Source organism: Perca flavescens, chromosome 15 (genome assembly GCF_004354835.1).
Source record: "Perca flavescens isolate YP-PL-M2 chromosome 15, PFLA_1.0, whole genome shotgun sequence".
Classification (NCBI taxonomy): domain Eukaryota; kingdom Metazoa; phylum Chordata; class Actinopteri; order Perciformes; family Percidae; genus Perca; species Perca flavescens.
This window is the reverse complement of record NC_041345.1, coordinates 1,387,197-1,409,321: the sequence shown is the minus strand read 5'-3', so window position 1 is coordinate 1,409,321 and position 22,125 is coordinate 1,387,197. Positions and strand designations below refer to the sequence as shown.

Sequence of the window (22,125 nt, the reverse complement as noted above, 5' to 3'; positions counted from 1 at the left end):
GTTCCGGGCCTTTCTGTGTGGAGTTTGCATGTTCTCCCTGTTTGCGTCAAAAAACATGTACTAGGTTCTCCAGTCAGTGCCCCGAAATATGCGGTGCTTGCATGATTTCATAATCCCCGTGTTGTCGTTGCAAAAAAAAATCACGTAATATATTTTAGCAGAAAGTCGATTTACTTCACATGAGAGCAGCCATTTCCCCTTGTTGCCATGAGAATGTTATGAAGTAATGTAATTATGCAACATGAACATCATCGAAAAGCTGTTGTGTTGAGGGGGAATCACTTTTATTTCTTTTTTCTCTCTTTTTCATCAAACTGCAGTTTTTGCAAGTTCCCGCAAGCATATTCCATCGAATTTTTTAAGAAAACGTGACTCATAATCAAGGATTTTTGGCCACTACAATCACCAAAAACTCAGCATTTTTCTGGAAGGACTGATGTGTATGTGTATGTGACAATAAAAGTACCTTTTACCTATATCTGTGTTCAGAACTACTCCACCAGTCCTGAGAAAGCGCGGTGCCCTGACTCCATGTGCCTTTTCGCCTTCTACGGCGGAGAGACCGCGTACCACAAATACCTGATCGGCCTGCAGTTCTACAACGTCTTCCTCTTCTTCTGGTGTGCCAACTTCGTCACGGCTCTGGGACAGATGACCCTGGCCGGGGCCTTCGCCTCGTACTACTGGGCCTTCGTCAAGCCGGATGACATGCCTGCCTTCCCCGTGTTCGCTTCCCTCGGGAGATCTCTCAGGTGTGTGTGTGTGTGTGTGTTTGTGTTTCGGAGGAAGTTTGAGATATCTCACACTTCACATACTGTAGTCAAGGCATTTTATTTGTATAGCACATTTAAAATGAACAACAGTTCAGTTCAATTTTATTTATATAGCACGTTTTAAAAACAACCTTAGTTGACCAAAGTGCTTAACATGCTCCAAAAGCAACGAGACAATAAACCCAAACAAAGCACAATGTACAATACAAAATAACTGACCGTAGAAAAAGAATAAGGTCAAGATATCAAAGCTCAACTTGAATTGAAAGCCAATGAATAATAGTGGGTCTTAAGCATGGACTTGAACGTTTCAATGATCCGAGCTGTTCTTACATGAACAGGTAAACTATTCCCGAGGTTTGGCGCAGTCAACAGTTGACCCAAAATGCTTTACAGGTAGAATGGGGAAAGCAGAAACAGTATGCCAGGGGTGGCCAACCAGTTCAGCATAAAGAGCCACAATAAAACACGCACCATAGCAAAAAGCCACACAACACATGCAGGTCCACATTACAACAGCAACAGGTTTTTGTTTCTTACTTAGATTAGGAAACCTGACAGTCTTTTGTTATCAACAATCCTTTTTAGGTCTTTCAAACAATCTGATTCAGCAGCAGTGAAAGGGTTAATGAGGAAGGTGATCTGTGGCCACTTTTTTTTCCTCCAGTTGCAGAATCTGTCCATAAAAAAACTCTGATGCATTATTTTTAATTTAAAAATAATTGCCAAATGTATTGGTAGATGCATTCAAATGCTATTTTTATTTTTTATTTTTTTTTACCAATCTGAAAGGTTTCAAAAAGTTAAAAAAAAAATCCACCAATAACGCAGCCTCCAGCCACACAGTAAGAGCCTCAAAGGAGCAGGCAAAGAGCCGCATACAGCTCAAGAGCCACAGGTTCGCCACCCCTGCAGTATGCCTTAAAGATGCATAATCACATGTGCAAGGTACCATGAATATAGTAGACAAAGGTAGAATTTAAATATTGTAACACAGAATAAAACGATAATGGGACAACGTTTGCAAATACAAAAAGATACGTTCAGTTCAAAGCTCTGAATCTTAAAATAAATTAAAAATTAGGAATCAAAGGGAGTTAAAAGCAAGAGATTTATTTTATTTTACCTTTCATTTAACCAGGAAGAGACTCATTGAGATTAAAAATCTTTTTCAAGAGTGTCCTGGCCAAGACAGGCAGCAGTGCAACCACACATACAGTACATACACCCTCACATACAGTACATACAACCACACATACAGTACATACAACCACACATACAGTACATACAACCACACATACAGTACATACAACCACACATACAGTACATACAACCACACATACAGTACATACAACCACACATACAGTACATACAACCACACATACAGTACATACAACCACACATACAGTACATACAGTACATACACCCTCACATACAGTACATACAACCACACATACAGTACATACAACCACACATACAGTACATACAGTACATACACCCTCACATACAGTACATACAACCACACATACAGTACATACAACCACACATACAGTACATACAGTACATACACCCTCACATACAGTACATACAACCACACATACAGGACATACAACCACACATACAGTACATACAGTACATACACCCTCACATACAGTACATACAACCACACATACAGTACATACAACCACACATACAGTACATACAGTACATACACCCTCACATACAGTACATACAACCACACATACAGGACATACAACCACACATACAGTACATACAGTACATACACCCTCACATACAGTACATACAACCACACATACAGTACATACAACCACACATACAGTACATACAGTACATACACCCTCACATACAGTACATACAACCACACATACAGGACATACAACCACACATACAGTACATACAGTACATACACCCTCACATACAGTACATACAACCACACATACAGTACATACAACCACACATACAGTACATACAGTACATACACCCTCACATACAGTACATACAACCACACATACAGGACATATAACCACACATACAGTACATACAGTACATACACCCTCACATACAGTACATACAACCACACATACAGTACATACAACCACACATACAGTACATACAGTACATACACCCTCACATACAGTACATACAACCACACATACAGTACATACAACCACACATACAGTACATACAGTACATACACCCTCACATACAGTACATACAACCACACATACAGGACATACAACCACACATACAGTACATACAGTACATACACCCTCACATACAGTACATACAACCACACATACAGTACATACAACCACACATACAGTACATACAGTACATACACCCTCACATACAGTACATACAACCACACATACAGGACATACAACCACACATACAGTACATACAGTACATACACCCTCACATACAGTACATACAACCACACATACAGGACATACAACCACACATACAGTACATACAGTACATACACCCTCACATACAGTACATACAACCACACATACAGTACATACAACCACACATACAGTACATACAGTACATACACCCTCACATACAGTACATACAACACACATACAGTACATACAACCACACATACAGTACATACAGTACATACACCCTCACATACAGTACATACAACCACACATACAGTACATACAACCACACATACAGTACATACAGTACATACACCCTCACATACAGTACATACAACCACACATACAGGACATACAACCACACATACAGTACATACAGTACATACACCCTCACATACAGTACATACAACCACACATACAGGACATACAACCACACATACAGTACATACAGTACATACACCCTCACATACAGTACATACAACCACACATACAGTACATACAACCACACATACAGTACATACAGTACATACACCCTCACATACAGTACATACAACCACACATACAGTACATACAACCACACATACAGTACATACAGTACATACACCCTCACATACAGTACATACAACCACACATACAGTACATACAACCACACATACAGTACATACAGTACATACACCCTCACATACAGTACATACAACCACACATACAGTACATACAACCACACATACAGTACATACAGTACATACACCCTCACATACAGTACATACAACCACACATACAGTACATACAACCACACATACAGTACATACAGTACATACACCCTCACATACAGTACATACAACCACACATACAGTACATACAACCACACATACAGTACATACAGTACATACACCCTCACATACAGTACATACAACCAAACATACAGTACATACAACCACACATACAGTACATACACCCTCACATACAGTACATACAACCACACATACGGTACATACAACCACACATACAGTACATACAATCACCCAGTGCATTTGATTTAAAACTAGCAATAGTATTTCATTTCATTTGATCTTGGGTGCGAGGGAATATCAGAGTTTGAGCTACTACAGAAAAGGCTCGACCATGGACTGCTTTAAAAACAACAAGTAAAACTTTAAAATCGATTTCTGAATTTCATCGGCAACCAATGAAGCTCAGCTAAAACGGGAGTTATGTGGTCATACTTTTTGGTGCCAGTGAGGAGTCTTGCAACAGCATTGTATGTCTGATGTACGTCCTTGATGTAACCATCACGGGTGCAGCAGCCTTGACTTTACCAATAGTTTTGTGCAATGCAGTTTTAATGCCTCGAGGTGCCATGTCATGTACTGTATGTATTCATAGGCGCCGATGCCATTGGTGCTAAGTGGAGCGTCTGTCATAGTGTGATTAGTTATGTCGCTGTCAGTCCCCCTGCTCCGTATCCTATCTACAAATCACAGCATCTTTCAGATGAAAACGCCTCTTTAGGGACCCCTCTCCATCCCCCCACTATACAGTGCGTGCATTCGCATTAGGTAATCAGAGTGAGACTGAAATGTACAGATTTGTTGTTAAAAAAAGCAAGATGGATGGATGGATGGATACTTTATTGGTCCCCAAGGGGAAAATCAATGCCCAGTATCTTAAAGACATCACACACATCACAAACAGGATGATAAAATAACAAATCCACATGAATAGCATCCCCTGCTTTATCGTCTACTTTAAAATAAATGGCACCATAATTTACTAAATGAACATCATGCTGTGTTGAAGAAGACTTGAAACTAGCGATTGAGACCATAAACTCATTATGAAAATGTTTACTGAGGTAATGAATCAAGAGAGAAGTAAGCTCATTTTCTCAGACTTCTATAGAAACAGTGGAGTCGCCCCCTGCTGGAAGTTAGAGAGAATGCAGCTTTGCGGAGCTTCAGCTTTGGCTGCACTTTTTAGACCTGAAAAATTCATCCCATTATTTTTACAGTCTATGTATTTGACACATAACGCACGCTATTTCCGTACCCTGCTTAACAGTCACTTGTCTGTTGTTTTAGGTATCACACAGGGACTCTGGCGTTCGGCTCCCTTATCCTCTCAATCGTTCAGATCATCAGGGTTTTGCTGGAGTATCTGGACCACAAGCTGCAAGGTCTGGTGCTGTTTTTTTGGACTACAATTAGAAGTCTACTTGAGGCTATGCTCCATAGATTGTATAGCATATAGTCCTGAATCAAGCAATAACATTTCCACCTATAAATAGTGGCAAAGAAAATGTTATTAGCTAGTTGCTCAGGCTCCATCTACACTACTACGTTTTCACTTTTAAGCAGCGTTTTGAGACCGACAGAACTGTTACTGAAAGGTCTGTAAGCTACCTACCTAGCTACATCTACCTGTAAGTAAGCTACCTACCTACCCATCTACCTGTAAGTAAGCTACCTACCTACCTACCCATCTACCTGTAAGTAAGCCACCCACCCACCCACCCATCCACCTGTAAGTAAGCCACCCACCCACCCACCCATCCACCTGTAAGTAAGCCACCCACCCACCCACCCATCCACCTGTAAGTAGCCACCCACCCACCCATCCACCTGTAAGTAAGCCACCCACCCACCCATCCACCTGTAAGTGTTTCACCCACCCATCCACCTGTAAGTGAACCACCCACCCACCCATCCACCTGTAAGTAAACCACCCACCCACCCATCCACCTGTAAGTAAGCCACCCACCCATCCACCTGTAAGTAAGCCACCCACCCATCCACCTGTAAGTAAAGCCACCCACCCACCCATCCACCCTGTAAGTAGCCACCCACCCACCCATCCACCTGTAAGTAAGCCACCCACCCACCCACCCATCCACCTGTAAGTAGCCACCCACCCACCCATCCACCTGTAAGTAAACCACCCACCCATCTACCTGTAAGTAAGCCACCCACCCACCCATCCACCTGTAAGCAAGCCACCCACCCACCCATCCACCTGTAAGTAAACCACCCACCCACCCATCCACCTGTAAGTAAGCCACCCACCCACCCATCCACCTGTAAGTAAACCACCCACCCATCTACCTGTAAGTAAGCCACCCACCCACCCATCCACCTGTAAGTAAGCCACCCACCCACCCATCCACCTGTAAGTGAACCACCCACCCACCCATCCACCTGTAAGTGAACCACCCACCCACCCATCCACCTGTAAGTAAGCCACCCACCATCCACCTGTAAGTAAGCCACCCACCCACCCACCCATCCACCCTGTAAGTAGCCACCCACCCACCCATCCACCTGTAAGTAAGCCACCCACCCACCCACCCATCTACCTGTAAGTAGCCACCCACCCACCCACCCATAAACCACCCATACCTGTAAGTAAGCCACCCACCCACCCATCCACCTGTAAGTAAGCTACCCACCCACCCATCTACCTGTAAGTAAACCACCCATCCACCCATCTACCTGTAAGTAAAGCCACCCACCTACCCATCTACCTGTAAGTAAACTACCTACCCACCCATCTACCTGTAAGTAAGCTACCTACCTACCCATCTACCTGTAAGTAAGCTACCTACCTACCCATCTACCTGTAAGTAAGCTACCTACCCACCACCCATCTACCTGTAAGTAAGCTACCCACCCACCCATCTGTAAAGTAAGCCACCCACCCACCCATCCACCTGTAAGTAAACCACCCACCCATCCACCTGTAAGTAAGCCACCCACCCACCCATCCACCTGTAAGTAAGCCACCCATCACCCATCTACCTGTAAGTAAGCTACCTACCTACCCATCTACCTGTAAGTAAACTACCTACCCATCTACCTGTAAGTAAGCTACCTACCTACCCATCTACCTGTAAGTAAGCTACCTACCTACCCATCTACCTGTAAGTGAACTACCTACCTACCCATCTACCTGTAAGTGAACTACCTACCTACCCATCTACCTGTAAGTGAACTCCCTACCTACCCATCTACCTGTAAGTAAGCTACCTACCATCTACCTGTAAGTACCTACCTACCTACCCATCTACCTGTAAGTAGCTACCTACCTACCCATCTACCTGTAAGTAAGCTACCTACCTACCCATCTACCTGTAAGTAGCTACCTACCTACCCATCTACCTGTAAGTAAACTACCTACCCATCTACCTGTAAGTAAGCTACCTACCTACACCCATCTACCTGTAAGTAAGCTACCTACCTACCCATCTACCTGTAAGTAAACTACCTACCCACCCATCTACCTGTAAGTAAGCTACCTACCTACCCATCTACCCATCTACCTGTAAGTAAACTACCTACCCATCTACCTGTAAGTAAGCCACCCACCCACCCATCCACCCATAAGTAAGCCACCCACCCACCCACCCATCCACCTGTAAGTAAGCCACCCACCCACCCACCCATCCACCTGTAAGTGTTTCACCCACCCACCCATCCACCTGTAAGTAAGCTAGCCACCCACCCACCCATCCACCCGTACCCACCCACCCATCCACCTGTAAGTAAACCACTCCACCCATCCACCTGTAAGTAAGCCACCCACCCACCCATCCACCTGTAAGTAAGCCACCCACCCACCCATCCACCTGTAAGTAAGCCACCCACCCACCCATCCACCTGTAAGTAAGCCACCCACCCACCCATCCACCTGTAAGTAAGCCACCCACCCACCCATCCACCTGTAAGTAAGCCACCCACCCATCTACCTGTAAGTAAGCCACCCACCTCCACCCACCCATCCACCTGTAAGTAAGCCACCCACCCACCCACCCATCCACCTGTAAGTAAGCACCCACCCACCCACCCACCCATCCCACCTGTAAGTAAGCCACCCACCCACCCACCCATCCACCTGTAAGTAAGCCACCACCCACCCATCCACCTGTAAGTAAGCCACCCACCCACCCATCTACCTGTAAGCAAGTAACCCACCCACCCATCCACCTGTAAGTAAGCCACCCACCCACCCATCCACCTGTAAGTAAACCACCCACCCACCCATCCACCTGTAAGTAAGCCACCCACATCCATCCACCTGTAAGTAAGCCACCCACCCACCTACCCATCTACCTGTAAGTAGCTACCTACCTACCCATCTACCTGTAAGTAAGCTACCTACCTACCTACCCATCTACCTGTAAGTAAACTACCTACCCATCTACCTGTAAGTAAACTACCTACCCATCTACCTGTAAGTAAGCTACCTACCTACCCATCTACCTGTAAGTAAGCTACCTACCTACCCATCTACCTGTAAGTGAACTACCTACCTACCCATCTACCTGTAAGTGAACTACCTACCTACCCATCTACCTGTAAGTGAACCACCCACCACCCCCATCATCCACCTGTAAGTGAAGCCACCCACCATCTACCTGTAAGTAAGCTACCTACCTACCTACCCATCTACCTGTAAGTAGCTACCTACCTACCCATCTACCTGTAAGTAAGCTACCTACCTACCTACCCATCTACCTGTAAGTAGCTACCTACCTACCCATCTACCTGTAAGTAAACTACCTACCCATCTACCTGTAAGTAAGCTACCTACCTACCCATCTACCTGTAAGTAAGCTACCTACCTACCCATCTACCTGTAAGTAAACTACCTACCCACCCATCTACCTGTAAGTAAGCTACCTACCTACCCATCTACCCATCTACCTGTAAGTAAACTACCTACCCATCTACCTGTAAGTAAGCTACCTACCTACCTACCCATCTACCTGTAAGTGAACTACCTACCTACCCATCTACCTGTAAGTGAACTACCTACCTACCCATCTACCTGTAAGTAAGCTACCTACCATCTACCTGTAAGTAAGCTACCTACCTACCTACCCATCTACCTGTAAGTAGCTACCTACCTACCCATCTACCTGTAAGTAAGCTACCTACCTACCTACCCATCTACCTGTAAGTAGCTACCTACCTACCCATCTACCTGTAAGTAAACTACCTACCCATCTACCTGTAAGTAAGCTACCTACCTACCCATCTACCTGTAAGTAAGCTACCTACCTACCCATCTACCTGTAAGTAAACTACCTACCCACCCATCTACCTGTAAGTAAGCTACCTACCTACCCATCTACCCATCTACCTGTAAGTAAACCACCCACCCATCCACCTGTAAGTAAGCCACCCACCCACCCACCCATCCACCTGTAAGTAAGCCACCCACCCACCCATCTACCTGTAAGCAAGTTAGCCACCCACCCACCCATCCACCTGTAAGTAAGCCACCCACCCACTCACCCATCTACCTGTAAGTAAGCCACCCACCCCACCTGTAAGTAAGCCACCCATACCCATCACCTGTAAGTAAGCCACCCACCCACCCATCTACCTGTAAGTAAACCTACCCACCCATCTACCTGTAAGTGTTTTTCACCCACCCACCCACCCATCTACCTGTAAGTAAGCTACCTACCCATCTACCTGTAAGTAAGCCACCCACCACCCACCCATCTACCCTGTAAGTAAACCACCCACTCCACCCATCTACCTGTAAGTAAGCTACCCACCCATCTACCTGTGCTACTCACCCATCTACCTGTAAGTCACCCACCTACCCATCTACCTGTAAGTAAGCCACCCACCCAAGTACCCTTGTAAGTGTTTTTTCACCCACACCCATCCACCCGTAAGTAAACCACCCACCCACCCATCTACCTGTAAGTAAACCACCCACCCATCCACCTGTAAGCAAGCCACCCCACCCACCCATCTACCTGTAAGTAGCTACCTACCTACCCATCTACCTGTAAGTAAGCTACCTACCTACCCATCTACCTGTAAGTAAACTACCTACCCATCTACCTGTAAGTAAACTACCTACCCATCTACCTGTAAGTAAACTACCTACCCATCTACCTGTAAGTAAGCTACCTACCTACCCATCTACCTGTAAGTAAGCTACCTACCCACTCCACCCATCTACCTGTAAGTAAACCACCCACCCATCTACCCATAAACCACCCACCCATCTACCTGTAAGTAAGCCACCCACCCACCCATCCACCTGTAAGTAAGCTACCCACCCACCCACCCATCTACCTGTAAGTAAACCACCCACCCATCCACCCATCCACCTGTAAGTAAGCTAGCCACCCACCCACCCATCTACCTGTAAGCAAGCTAGCCACCCAGCCACCCATCCACCTGCAAGTAAGCCACCCACCCATCCACCTGTAAGTAAACCACCCACCCATCCATCTACCTGTAAGTAAGCTACCTACCTACCTACCCATCTACGTGTAAGTAAACTACCTACCCATCTACCTGTAAGTAAGCTAGCTACCTACCTACCCATCTACCTGTAAGTAAGCTAGCTACCTACCTACCCATCTACCTGTAAGTAAGCTACCTACCCATCTACCTGTAAGTAAGCTACCTACCTACCTACCCATCTACCTGTAAGTAAGCTACCTACCTACCTACCCATCTACCTAACTCATGAGACTGACTGACTAATGTGCGTCCTCGTTTCCAAATGTCTCCATTTGTGTCCGTCCAGACTACTAGCAACCCTGGAGTCATTTTTAAACCAAAACGTAGTAGTGTAGATGTGGCCTCAGTGTTTTTTCTGATTGGTAAATAATGACACGCAAAAATAGCAAAGTCAGATATAAATCTGTACTCCAGCAACTAACTAACTTTTTATGTGTGTTTTGTAATAACCTGGGAGACCTGTCTCAACTGATAATTTAAATGTTCACTAATTTGTTCATCACTATCATTCACAGGAGCCCAAAATAAGTGCACCAAGTTCCTGTTGTGCTGTCTGAAGTGCTGCTTTTGGTGTCTGGAGAAATTTGTCAAGTTCATAAACAGAAATGCCTACATTATGGTGTGTGGTTTGTTTCACTTAGCCCATCATTTAAATAGCAACTAGGGATCCAACGATGCACCCAACTTCCAATTACAATACCGTATTTTTAATAATTTTAAATTTTTTCACGGCAGTGATGTTGACATGTCATATAGTAGGAGAGACCCTGGTATTGTGCATGCTGACTCACTGAAAAAGCTCACTGGGACACTTAAGTTTATCAACTTCAGCTGTGCTTTTCCTACTATGAGAAGTCAACATGTCTGCTGTGAAAAAGGTCAATTTTCTCTGGATTTTTTTAACCGAATGAGCTGCAGGCTGTTTTTTTATTTCTATAAAGTGTGCAAAACAACAATGTGTCCTTTTAACAAAAGTGACACTGAATTGCTGAACTGTATTTGTCTTTAACAAAAAAATTCTATTAAAAATGTATAATTTTTTTAAACCAATCCCACATTAAAATAACTAAATGGATACATATCTTATACGTAATGACTTCTGAAGTCAAACAAGTGAAATCTAAAGTAGATTACGCTCTAGGACATTTGAAAACTGCATCAGGATTCATTTTTCTATCTCATCCGGTTGTAATCTTTACACATTTATATACATTTTTAACCGATTCACAATGCATCGTCAGTGTGTCAATGTACTGTATTACTGCCTGATAAACTTTACTGTGAACTCTATGGAAAAAAAGAACTATGAACTTAGTTCATTTTTGGAACTGTGAACTTAGTTCAAATGTTGAAGTATGAACTATGAACTAGTTCCTTTTTAAAATTTGTGAACTGAACTTTTGAAATAGTTCATGTAGAAAGTGAACTTTCCCAACACTGCATCGTTACATCCCTGATAGAAATTCATCTTTTGTAATGTTGGAGTGCTTTGGTGTAATGAGCGTATTTGGCCTCTAGGCGGCGATCTACGGCAAAAACTTCTGCACCTCTGCCAGAGATGGCTTCTTCCTCCTCATGAGGAACATGGTCAGGTGAGTGCACAATGTGGGGTTTTCGAGTGTATGACTTTATGATTTGTTTTTTCCATGTTTAATTAATAATATATATATATATATATATATATATATATATATATATATATATATATATATATATATATATATATATATATATAATATAAATAATTTTTTTTTATTTTTGTGACGTATTAATGCTCGTCTTTAATCACCCAGGGTGGCTGTCTTGGACAAAGTGACAGATTTCCTCTTGTTTTTGGGCAAACTGCTCATCGTTGGGCTCGTAGGTGAGTCTGGTTATCTCAAGGCTGAATTTTTGTTAATTGAACATAAACAGTAATTAGACCAGAGAAGCATTTCCTGATAAAATGTGTGTGATATTTGCAACCGGGTAAGTGAGCATCCAGAAAGTGTCCCTCCTATGGGAAGACTCTGAGGCTAACAAGCTATCAACTCCCATTGAATTACATTTATTTTGACGTCACTTTGACAGAGAATAACTTTACATTTGAAGCGTTTTAAAGACTCTATTTGTCTGTTGTTTATTTCTAAAGAAAAAAATTACAGAAAAAGCAGCAACAATGTTGGCAAAAGCACCAAAAATGTGGAATAAAAAAATGTCAAAGTGGTAAAAATTTTTGTGAACCTGAATTGATATGCGGGCCTCGACTTTGACACATGTGACTTAAAAGAAACCAGCATTGCCGATCCTTTGCATCATAGAAAGGCCTCCGATGTGTAAAAATCTAAAAAACTTTTATTTATCTGCTGAACTAAAAACTTTCCTCACCTTTCTAGTCAAACGTTTCAAAAAGCATCAAAACGTTGGAAAAAAAGCCCAAAAAAGTTAATTTGCAATTTTGACCCAGGACAACAAGTTTAGTCTACGGGAAGACGACACAAGCGATAATCCTACTTTAGAATATAAACACACATTGATCTGGATGTATTGGCCGGGTTGTTGGCAGCAATCTGCCAAGAATTGAACATGATCTGATCAAATCTGAGTTTTTCTGGTGTCTCTTCCACAGGGATCTTTGCCTTCTTTTTCTTCTCGGGGAGAGTGAAGGCCTTTGAGAGTACAGCCCCCCATCTCCACTACTACTGGGTGCCCATCATTGTGAGTACTAAATTCCCATAGAGGCAGCCATGCTGCTGGAAGACTTTGAAAAATCCTTTTTTGCACGGCTACATGTAAACGGGAGTATTCCCTTTCATTATCCGTGTAAACGGCCTAGTCGGAAGATTGTCTTTTTCGGAATAAGGGCAAAAACCTGAATATTATGTGCGTGTAAACATAGTCGGTGTTATCTTTTTTTGTGTGATTGGAAACTATTATTGGTTTTAAACATTAGTACAGGTTACCAGTGACCAATAAGAAGCATGAAAATATTCCTCACGCAACTAAACATAGGGCAACTCATGCATCAGTGCATGCATACACAATGTATACCCACGTAGACACCAGACAAGACCACTGTAATAACAAAAAGAATACCAGAACCAGAGAGCTCTTGTATTGTGTAGGAAGAGGAGGCTGAGCCTGTAGATCATCACTGAAGATCATTTATATGTTGAAGAAAGTTTTGCCATTTAAAGTAGTGCCAATCTAACCTGTCCAGCAGGGTGAAGGACACTCATTAATGTAGTCAGTGTTATCTAATCAATCTGTTCTGATTATGTGTATTTCTGGGTCTCATTGTCCTCCTCAGACTGTGGTGGTTCTCTCCTACTTCATCGCCCACGGCTTCTTCAGCGTGTACGCCATGTGTGTGGACACACTCTTCCTCTGTTTCTGTAAGTAGCAATTCCTCCGCTCATTCTTGCCTTCCTCGTATTACTTCCATTTGTCCGATAAACTTTACGTAAACTGCAGGAGCGTCAAACTCAACTTCTCTAAGGGCCACACTGGAAAAAGAGAATAGTTTACGGACAATGAAAAACGTTGAAAATAGCACCAGGAAAAAAAAAATTCGGGAAAAAGCGGCAACAACGTTGGCAAAAGCACCAAAAATGTCGAACAAAAAACGCCATATGTTTTTGAAAAAAACAACCCAAAACATCTAAAAAGGGTAAATAAAAAATGTCAGTGGTAAAAACTAGGCGGGCAAAAAGTTTTTGTGAACCTGAATTGATATGCGGGCCTCGACTTTGACACATGTGACGTAAAAGAAACCAGCATTGCCGATCCTTTGCATCGTAGAAAGGCCTCCGATGTATAAAAATGTAAAAAAACTTTAATTATTTATCCGCTGAACCAAAAATGTTCCTCACCTTTCTAATCTCTCACATTGCTTCTTGGTGCTTTTTGGGCTGTGACTTATTCTAAATTGCATGAATATGTCGTGCCACACTTGACTATTTTCATCAGCATTTTTAAAAATAACTGCCTGTGTTATCCTTCCGGTATGTTAAAGGAGAATTGCGGGGGATTTCCGCCCCTAGCTCTGTTGTTTTGTCAAATGTGGAGGGCTGTCGGTAGCGAAAAAACTAAAATAATCGGTGTTTCCTACAACGTGTTACCCTCCTGCTAGCGTTAGCACCCAGGAGGCTGAAACAGGGCAGGTTTTAAACGTGCTTTTAGCCTCTTAACATGTTCAAAATGTCATTACAAGAGCCTAGCCATGTGAAGGGATTCCTTTTGATTGAACACAGTGAATCCAACTGCAGTAGATGTGAAAGAAATGCATAAAAGTTATGCTAATTCAGCTCTGTTTTAGTTCTGGTGCAAGATGAGAGCTTAGGGACCGTCTACAAACTACACAAACACCGAAAAGAGATGCAACTAAAATATTTATTACTTTGATGACTCTTATGATTAAATTAGGTAGTGTCTCCAAACTTACCTCAATTATAACTTGTCTCCTGCTAGCTGTACTACAGCACTTCATTTTTAAAAATAAGCCTATTTATGAAAATATTTTAGTTGCATCTCTTTTCGGTGTTTGTGTAGTTTGTAGGCGGTCCCTAAGCACTCGTCTTGCCGTCTCAACACCGGAACTAAACAGAGCTGAATTAGCACAACTTTCATGCATTTCTTTCCCATCTACTGCAGTCAGATTCACCGTGTTCACTCAGAAGGAATCCCTTCACATGGCTAGGCTCTTGTAATGACATTTCGGACATGTGACGAGGCTTAAAGCACATTTAAAACCTGCCCTGTTTCAGCCTCCTGGGTGCTAACGCTAGCAGGAGGATAACACGGTGTAGGAAACACCGATTTTTCTCGCTTCTGACAGCACTTGAAATTAACAAACAGAGCTAGGTGTTGAAATCCACCGCAATTCACCTTTTTTTTTAAGCTTAAAAATCGCTGCTGCTTGGTGTTGAACTGTAAACTGAAATGCCTGTGGGTGCTTTTGCTTGCTTGCTATTTGACTTTCTTTCTCTTTTTGTCTCCTTTTTCTCACAATTCCCACAATTCACCACTCTCCTCCCCTCTTCCCCTTCCCCTTTTTTACTGGCTCTATAACACCTTTTATTTATTTAATTATTTATAACCTTGCTTTCCAAACAAATGTTCTGTTCCATCTAATATCACACATACTAACACACACACGCAATAAGGTGAAGACCTGGAGCGCAATGACTGTTCTGCCGAAAGGCCTTATTACATGTCCCCCACCCTTCACGAGATTCTGTGGAAGAGCGCGACCGAGGATTCGTCTTCGTCGTCTGCTCGCCAACGGGCCGATGAAGACCTCGGGTTGAAACACCAGCAGGCTCAGGAGGAAGATGCCGCGGCTTAGAGAAGACCAGTTTTGTGGGCAAAGACGCAGATTTATGGGCGTAAAAAAAAGCCACAAAACACTGTTTGTTTTTTATTTTTTTACTTCTTTAGTTAAAGGGTGTTTGGTGTTTTAAGCCCCCAGCGCTGCCTGGAAGGCACTAGGATTAGGCAATGGTTAGGGTTAAGGTTAAGGCCCGGACACACAGAGCCGATAATCAGCCGTCTGGCGAGGTAGGTGACTCGAGTCTGTTCGGTGTGGTCCTGCCGGCAGTCAGACTCAAATGACCCATCTGATTGGTGGAGAGCTAACCAGGAAATGGCGAGCGGGATGCGCGTGACTAGAGTCTCTCAAAATCTGGTTAAAACCTTTTAAACTGACCTTTGTTGATCTGAAATGAAGACAGATTCAGCAACTGTAGACAAACAGACATATAGACAGACAGACACATATACAGACACATATACAGACAGACAGACACATAGACAGACAGACAGACAGACACATATACAGACAGACAGACACATAGACAGACACATATACAGACAGACAGACACATATACAGACACATATACAGACAGACAGACACATAGACAGACAGACAGACAGACAGACACATATACAGACCGACAGACACATAGACAGACACATATACAGACAGACAGACACATATACAGACACATATACAGACAGACAGACACATAGACAGACACATATACAGACAGACAGACACATAGACAGACACATATACAGACAGACAGACACATAGACAGACACATAGACAGACACATAGACAGACACATAGACAGACACATAGACAGACACATAGACAGACACATAGACAGACACATATACAGACAGACAGACACATAGACAGACAGACAGACAGACACATAGACAGACAGACAGACAGACACACAGACAGACAGACAGACAGACACATATACAGACAGACAGACACATATACAGACAGACAGACACATATACAGACAGACAGACAGACACATATACAGACAGACACATATACAGACAGACACATATACAGACAGACAAACACATATACAGTCAGACAGACACATATACAGACAGACACATATACAGACAGACAGACACATATACAGACAGACAGACACATATACAGACAGACAGACAGACACATATACAGACGGACAGACACATATACAGACAGACACACATACAGACAGACACACAGACAGACAGACACATAGACAGACAGACACATATACAGACAGACAGACACATATACAGACAGACAGACACATATACAGTCAGACACATATACAGTCAGACACATATACAGACAGACAGACACATATACAGACAGACAGACACATATACAGTCAGACAGACACATATACAGTCAGACACATATACAGACAGACACATATACAGACAGACAGACAGACACATAGACAGACAGACAGACACATATACAGACAGACAGACACATATACAGACAGACAGACACATATACAGACAGACAGACACATATACAGACAGACAAACACATATACAGACAGACAGACACATATACAGACAGACAGACACATATACAGACAGACAGACACATATACAGTCAGACACATATACAGACAGACAGACACATATACAGACAGACAGACACATATACAGACAGACAGACAGACAGACACATATACAGACAGACAGACAGACACATATACAGACAGTCAGACACATATACAGTCAGACACATATACAGTCAGACACATATACAGTCAGACACATATACAGTCAGACACATATACAGACAGACACATATACAGACAGACAGACACATAGACAGACAGACACATATACAGACAGACAGACAGACACATAGACAGACAGACAGACACATATACAGACAGACAGACACATATACAGTCAGACACATATACAGACAGACAGACACATATACAGACAGACAGACACATATACAGACAGACACATATACAGACAGACAGACACATATACAGACAGACAGACAGACACATATACAGACAGACAGACAGACACATAGACAGACAGACACATATACAGTCAGACAGACAGACACACATACAGACACACACACACACACACACACACAGACACATATACAGACACACATACAGACAGCCTATTTCTCTCTTCAAATGTTTTCAGAATCATGTCTCTGTGAACTATGTTAGTCCAATATGAGATCGTATTCTGAACGAGACGCCAAGACAGTCTGGCTTTGAATTTCCGGAGAAGTCAGACCCACGTGACACATTCATCCAATCAGCTGCCGGTTTTCATTTTTTGGGACGACAACACAGATTAGCGCCACCTGCTGCTATGGAGACGTATTACGTCTCGTCTCTTCGGTGAGTTCTGAGGAACTTTCTGGACCGACTCGGGGAGACTGATCAGTCCCACTGGCTTTACTGCCGTCTGATTGGCCATCTGGTTGGTGTGTCAGAGGCTTTAGGGTTAGGTGCCTTGAAGTCGACAAATAGGGGGTTAAGGTTAGGGGGTTAAGGTTAGGTTTAGGTGCCTTGAAGTAGCCATTGGGGGCTTAAAACACCATCGAGCTAGTCTTTAATCCTAAGGAGCAGGACACTGATACCCCTTTTCCACCAACAAGAACCAGGTGCTGGTTCAGAGCGAGAGCTAGTGCCGGTTCGGAGTTGGTTCGACTGACGAGCCTCCAAAGAACGCTGACGTAAGCGGTTCTTAACTTCTGGCCCAGCAATGATTTGGTGCTACTTAAGAACCACTTGTACCGGTGCGGAGCTGGTGCTTTGGGGGTCGACAAACAAAGAACCGATTTGAAACTATAGGCTCTGGCTCCGAACCGGCACCAGCTCTGCCCTGGTGGAGAAGGGGTAAGAGAGATTCTCCTCTGCCTTTTGAGATGAAGGGGTTAAATGCAGATGGTAGTACAGCTACCAGTGGTTTTCCTGGCTCAGAATGGGCCTTTGGGGGTCTGGGGGTTGTCCCTATGGAAACTTTGAGCGTCAAAGATTTAATTTCTTGCATTCTGATGCATTTTAGGAACACAGCTCATCCGCCCCGAGTGGAATTTCATTCAGGTTAAGATTCGGTTAAGAAGAAAGTTTGGTAACCCTTTACTTGAAGGTATCTACATAAGAGTGACATGACACTCTTGTCACTCTTATGTAGATGCCTTCAAGTAAAGTGTAACTGAAAGTTTCTCTTGTTAACAGCCAGGAGTTTCCTCACTTTCAATGACATGGTGCTCAAAATGTCTGCAGTGGGAAAAACTTTTAATAGTTCCTCCCTTTGCCGCTGGCCAATTTAAACTTGAAGCCGTTCATGTGCCTGATTTACAGTGTTAATGTATGTCTGTTTGCACGGTTTATAAAAATGTTAAGGTATTTAATTGTTTACAGTTTACAAAATCAGAACCACATGATCATGAGTGATCAATGCACTATGATTTCTGTTCACACCGAACATGTTTTTATGTGTATAAATATTGATTTCTTGAGACTAGCTGCTCTGCAGTCTGACGTGTTTACTGTACGTTTAAAAGCGATGTAGTTTAGCATTCAGTATGTCTTTACAAAGGAATGGTGCTCGGCAGTGAGGTTGGATGAATAAACAGTAATTTAAACTCTTGAAATGGATGCATGTTGTTGGTGATCATGTGAACTATTGATCAAAGCTTTACTGTACGTACACACGGCCGCCGACTTGTGCTAAGTTTACACGTGGCCGGCTATTTTCATAAACTGACATTTCAACCTCTGCTTTTTAAAAATAACATCGTGCACAGCTGTCAGTTTTCAGAAAAGCGTTCGTTTACATGTACCCATGCATGCATATACAGTACAGGCCAAAAGTTTGGACACACTTTATCATTCAATGTTTCTTTATTTTCATGACTATTTCCATTGTAGATTCTCACTGAAGGCATCAAAACTATGAATGAACACATATGGAATTATGTACTTAACAAAAAAGTGTGAAATAACTGAAAACATGTCTTATATTTTAGATTCTTCAAAGTTTTTTTGATAACTCTGCAAACCCTTGGTGTTCTCTCAATGAGCTTCATGAGGTAGTCACCTGAAATGGTTTTACCTTCACAGGTGTGCTTTGTCAGGGTTAATTAGTGGAATTATTTCCCTTATTAATAAAAAAGCAAAGGGTGGCTACTTTGAAGAATCTAAAATATAAGACATGTTTTCAGTTATTTCACACTTTTTTGTTAAGTACATAATTCCATATGTGTTCATTCATAGTTTTGATGCCTTCAGTGAGAATCTACAATGTAAATAGTCATGAAAATAAAAAGGAAACGCATTGAATGAGAAGGTGTGTCCAAACTTTTGGCCTGTACTGTAAATAATGACAGAATTTGTATTGTTTGTTGCTCGCAGTGGTGTCTGTTAGCAGTTAGCTCGCTCGTTAGCCGCTGAACTGCAGAAGAACGCAGGCAGAGCGAGCAGCCGACCAGCTGTTGATCCGTGCAGGACTTCACCGTGAGAGGACTGTTCAGAGACCATGTGACTGGTTAGAGACCATGTGACTGGTCAGAGACCATGTGACTGGTTAGAGACCATGTGACTGGTTAGAGACCATGTGACTGGTTAGAGACCATGTGACTGTTTAGAGTCTTTGAATTTTAACAGACTCTGAATACTGAAATATTTTAACTAAAGGCGCTGACACACCCGGCCGATAATCATCCGTCCGACGAGGTCAGTGACTCGAGTCTGTTCGGTGTGTTCTGTGCAGTCGTCAGGTGGGCAGACTCAATGACCAATCTGATTGGTCGAGAGCTAACCCGGAAACGAGGAGCGGGATGAGCGTGAGTAGAGTCTCAAGATCTGACGAAAATCTCTTAAACTGACCTTTGTGGATCTGAAATGAAGACAGATTCAGCAACTGCATCACGGACTATTTCTCTCTTCAAATGTTTTCAGAAACACGTTTCGGGGAACCATTTTAGTACAATATGAGATCGCCATTATGAGTCATGAGTGGGGTTTTGCTTTATGTATAGTTCTACATATATCCCTTCATCAAATATGTTCACCATTTGCCTGAAGAAGACCCAGCAGGGTTGAAACGTTGCATTCATTTTTTCACTTTAAGTACTCTTCGTTTGTCCTGCACCTGCAAGAAGGTGGGATGTGCAAACAATTACTTTTATAAATTCTGGGAGCAGCCAGACCCATGTGACGCGTTCGTCCAATCAGCTGCCGGTTTTCATTTTTTGGGACGACAACACAGATTAGCGCCACCTGCTGCTATGGAGACGTATCAGGTCTCGTCTCTTCGGTGAGTTCTGAGGATCTTTCTGGACCGACTCGGGGAGACTGATCAGTCCCACTGGCTTTACTGCCGTCTGATTGGCCGTCTGGTTGGTGTGTCAGAGCCTTTAAGTGTCTGACTTTTTTTGTCCTGAATTCAACTCTATGAAATTTCTTGATTTGCAATTTCAAAAACTGAATTTTTCTTCATTTTTTTTTTTTTTTTTTTTTTTTTTTCTTCTTCTTCAATGGTCACAAATTCGGATCCAAAAATTGTGTAAGTGTAAAAATGGGACAACTTGCGTCGATGGAGCCCAGTTGTTCTCCCTGACACTTTAAATGTTTGGATCTGAATTTGTATGATGATGATGATGATGATGATGATGATGATGATGATTACATGATCTATTTTTCAAAAGGAAAAAACCCTCCCCAGACGAACAAGGACCCTCAGGGTCAGTCACTGTTTTAAATTCAGATTTCAAGTTTTAAATTAAGACCCAAAAATTTTAGTTTTAGAATGTCAGTGACTGACAGACACACACAGAGACACACTCACACAGAGACACACACACACACACACACACACACACACAGAGACACACTCACACAGAGACACACTCACACAGAGACACACTCACACAGAGACCCACACACTCACACAGAGACACACTCACACAGAGACACACACACTCACACACACTCACACAGAGACACACACACAGAGACACACACACACACACACACTCACACAGAGACACACTCACACAGAGACACACACACTCACAGAGACACACACACACTCACACAGAGACACAGAGACACACACAGAGACACACACAGAGACACACACACTCACACAGAGACACACTCACACAGAGACACTCACACAGAGACACAGAGACACACACAGAGACACACACACACTCACACAGAGACCCACACACTCACACAGAGACCCACACACTCACACAGAGACACACACAGAGACACACACAGAGACACACACTCACACAGAAACACACTCACACAGAGACACACACAGAGACACACACAGAGACACACTCACACAGAGACACACTCACACAGAGACACACACAGAGACACACT

The 22,125-nt window shown here is 43.0% G+C and overlaps 1 protein-coding gene across 3 annotated transcripts in view; it reads left to right on the top strand.

The window, feature by feature from the left end:
• Nucleotides 1-22,125, top strand: part of LOC114569966 (choline transporter-like protein 2) — a 60,589-nt gene that overhangs the window by 36,784 nt on the left and 1,680 nt on the right. For 2 of the 3 annotated variants that reach the window (XM_028600142.1, XM_028600141.1), the window contains exons 15-22: nt 490-752; nt 5,257-5,351; nt 10,959-11,062; nt 11,962-12,035; nt 12,237-12,307; nt 13,052-13,140; nt 13,733-13,817; nt 15,588-16,052. In XM_028600142.1, the coding sequence (XP_028455943.1) occupies nt 490-752; nt 5,257-5,351; nt 10,959-11,062; nt 11,962-12,035; nt 12,237-12,307; nt 13,052-13,140; nt 13,733-13,817; nt 15,588-15,769 (963 nt within the window). In that variant the 3' untranslated portion in view covers nt 15,770-16,052. Of the gene's footprint in view, nt 1-489; nt 753-5,256; nt 5,352-10,958; nt 11,063-11,961; nt 12,036-12,236; nt 12,308-13,051; nt 13,141-13,732; nt 13,818-15,587; nt 16,053-22,125 lie in introns of those variants that run through there. The other variant, XM_028600143.1, reaches the window with a different exon arrangement.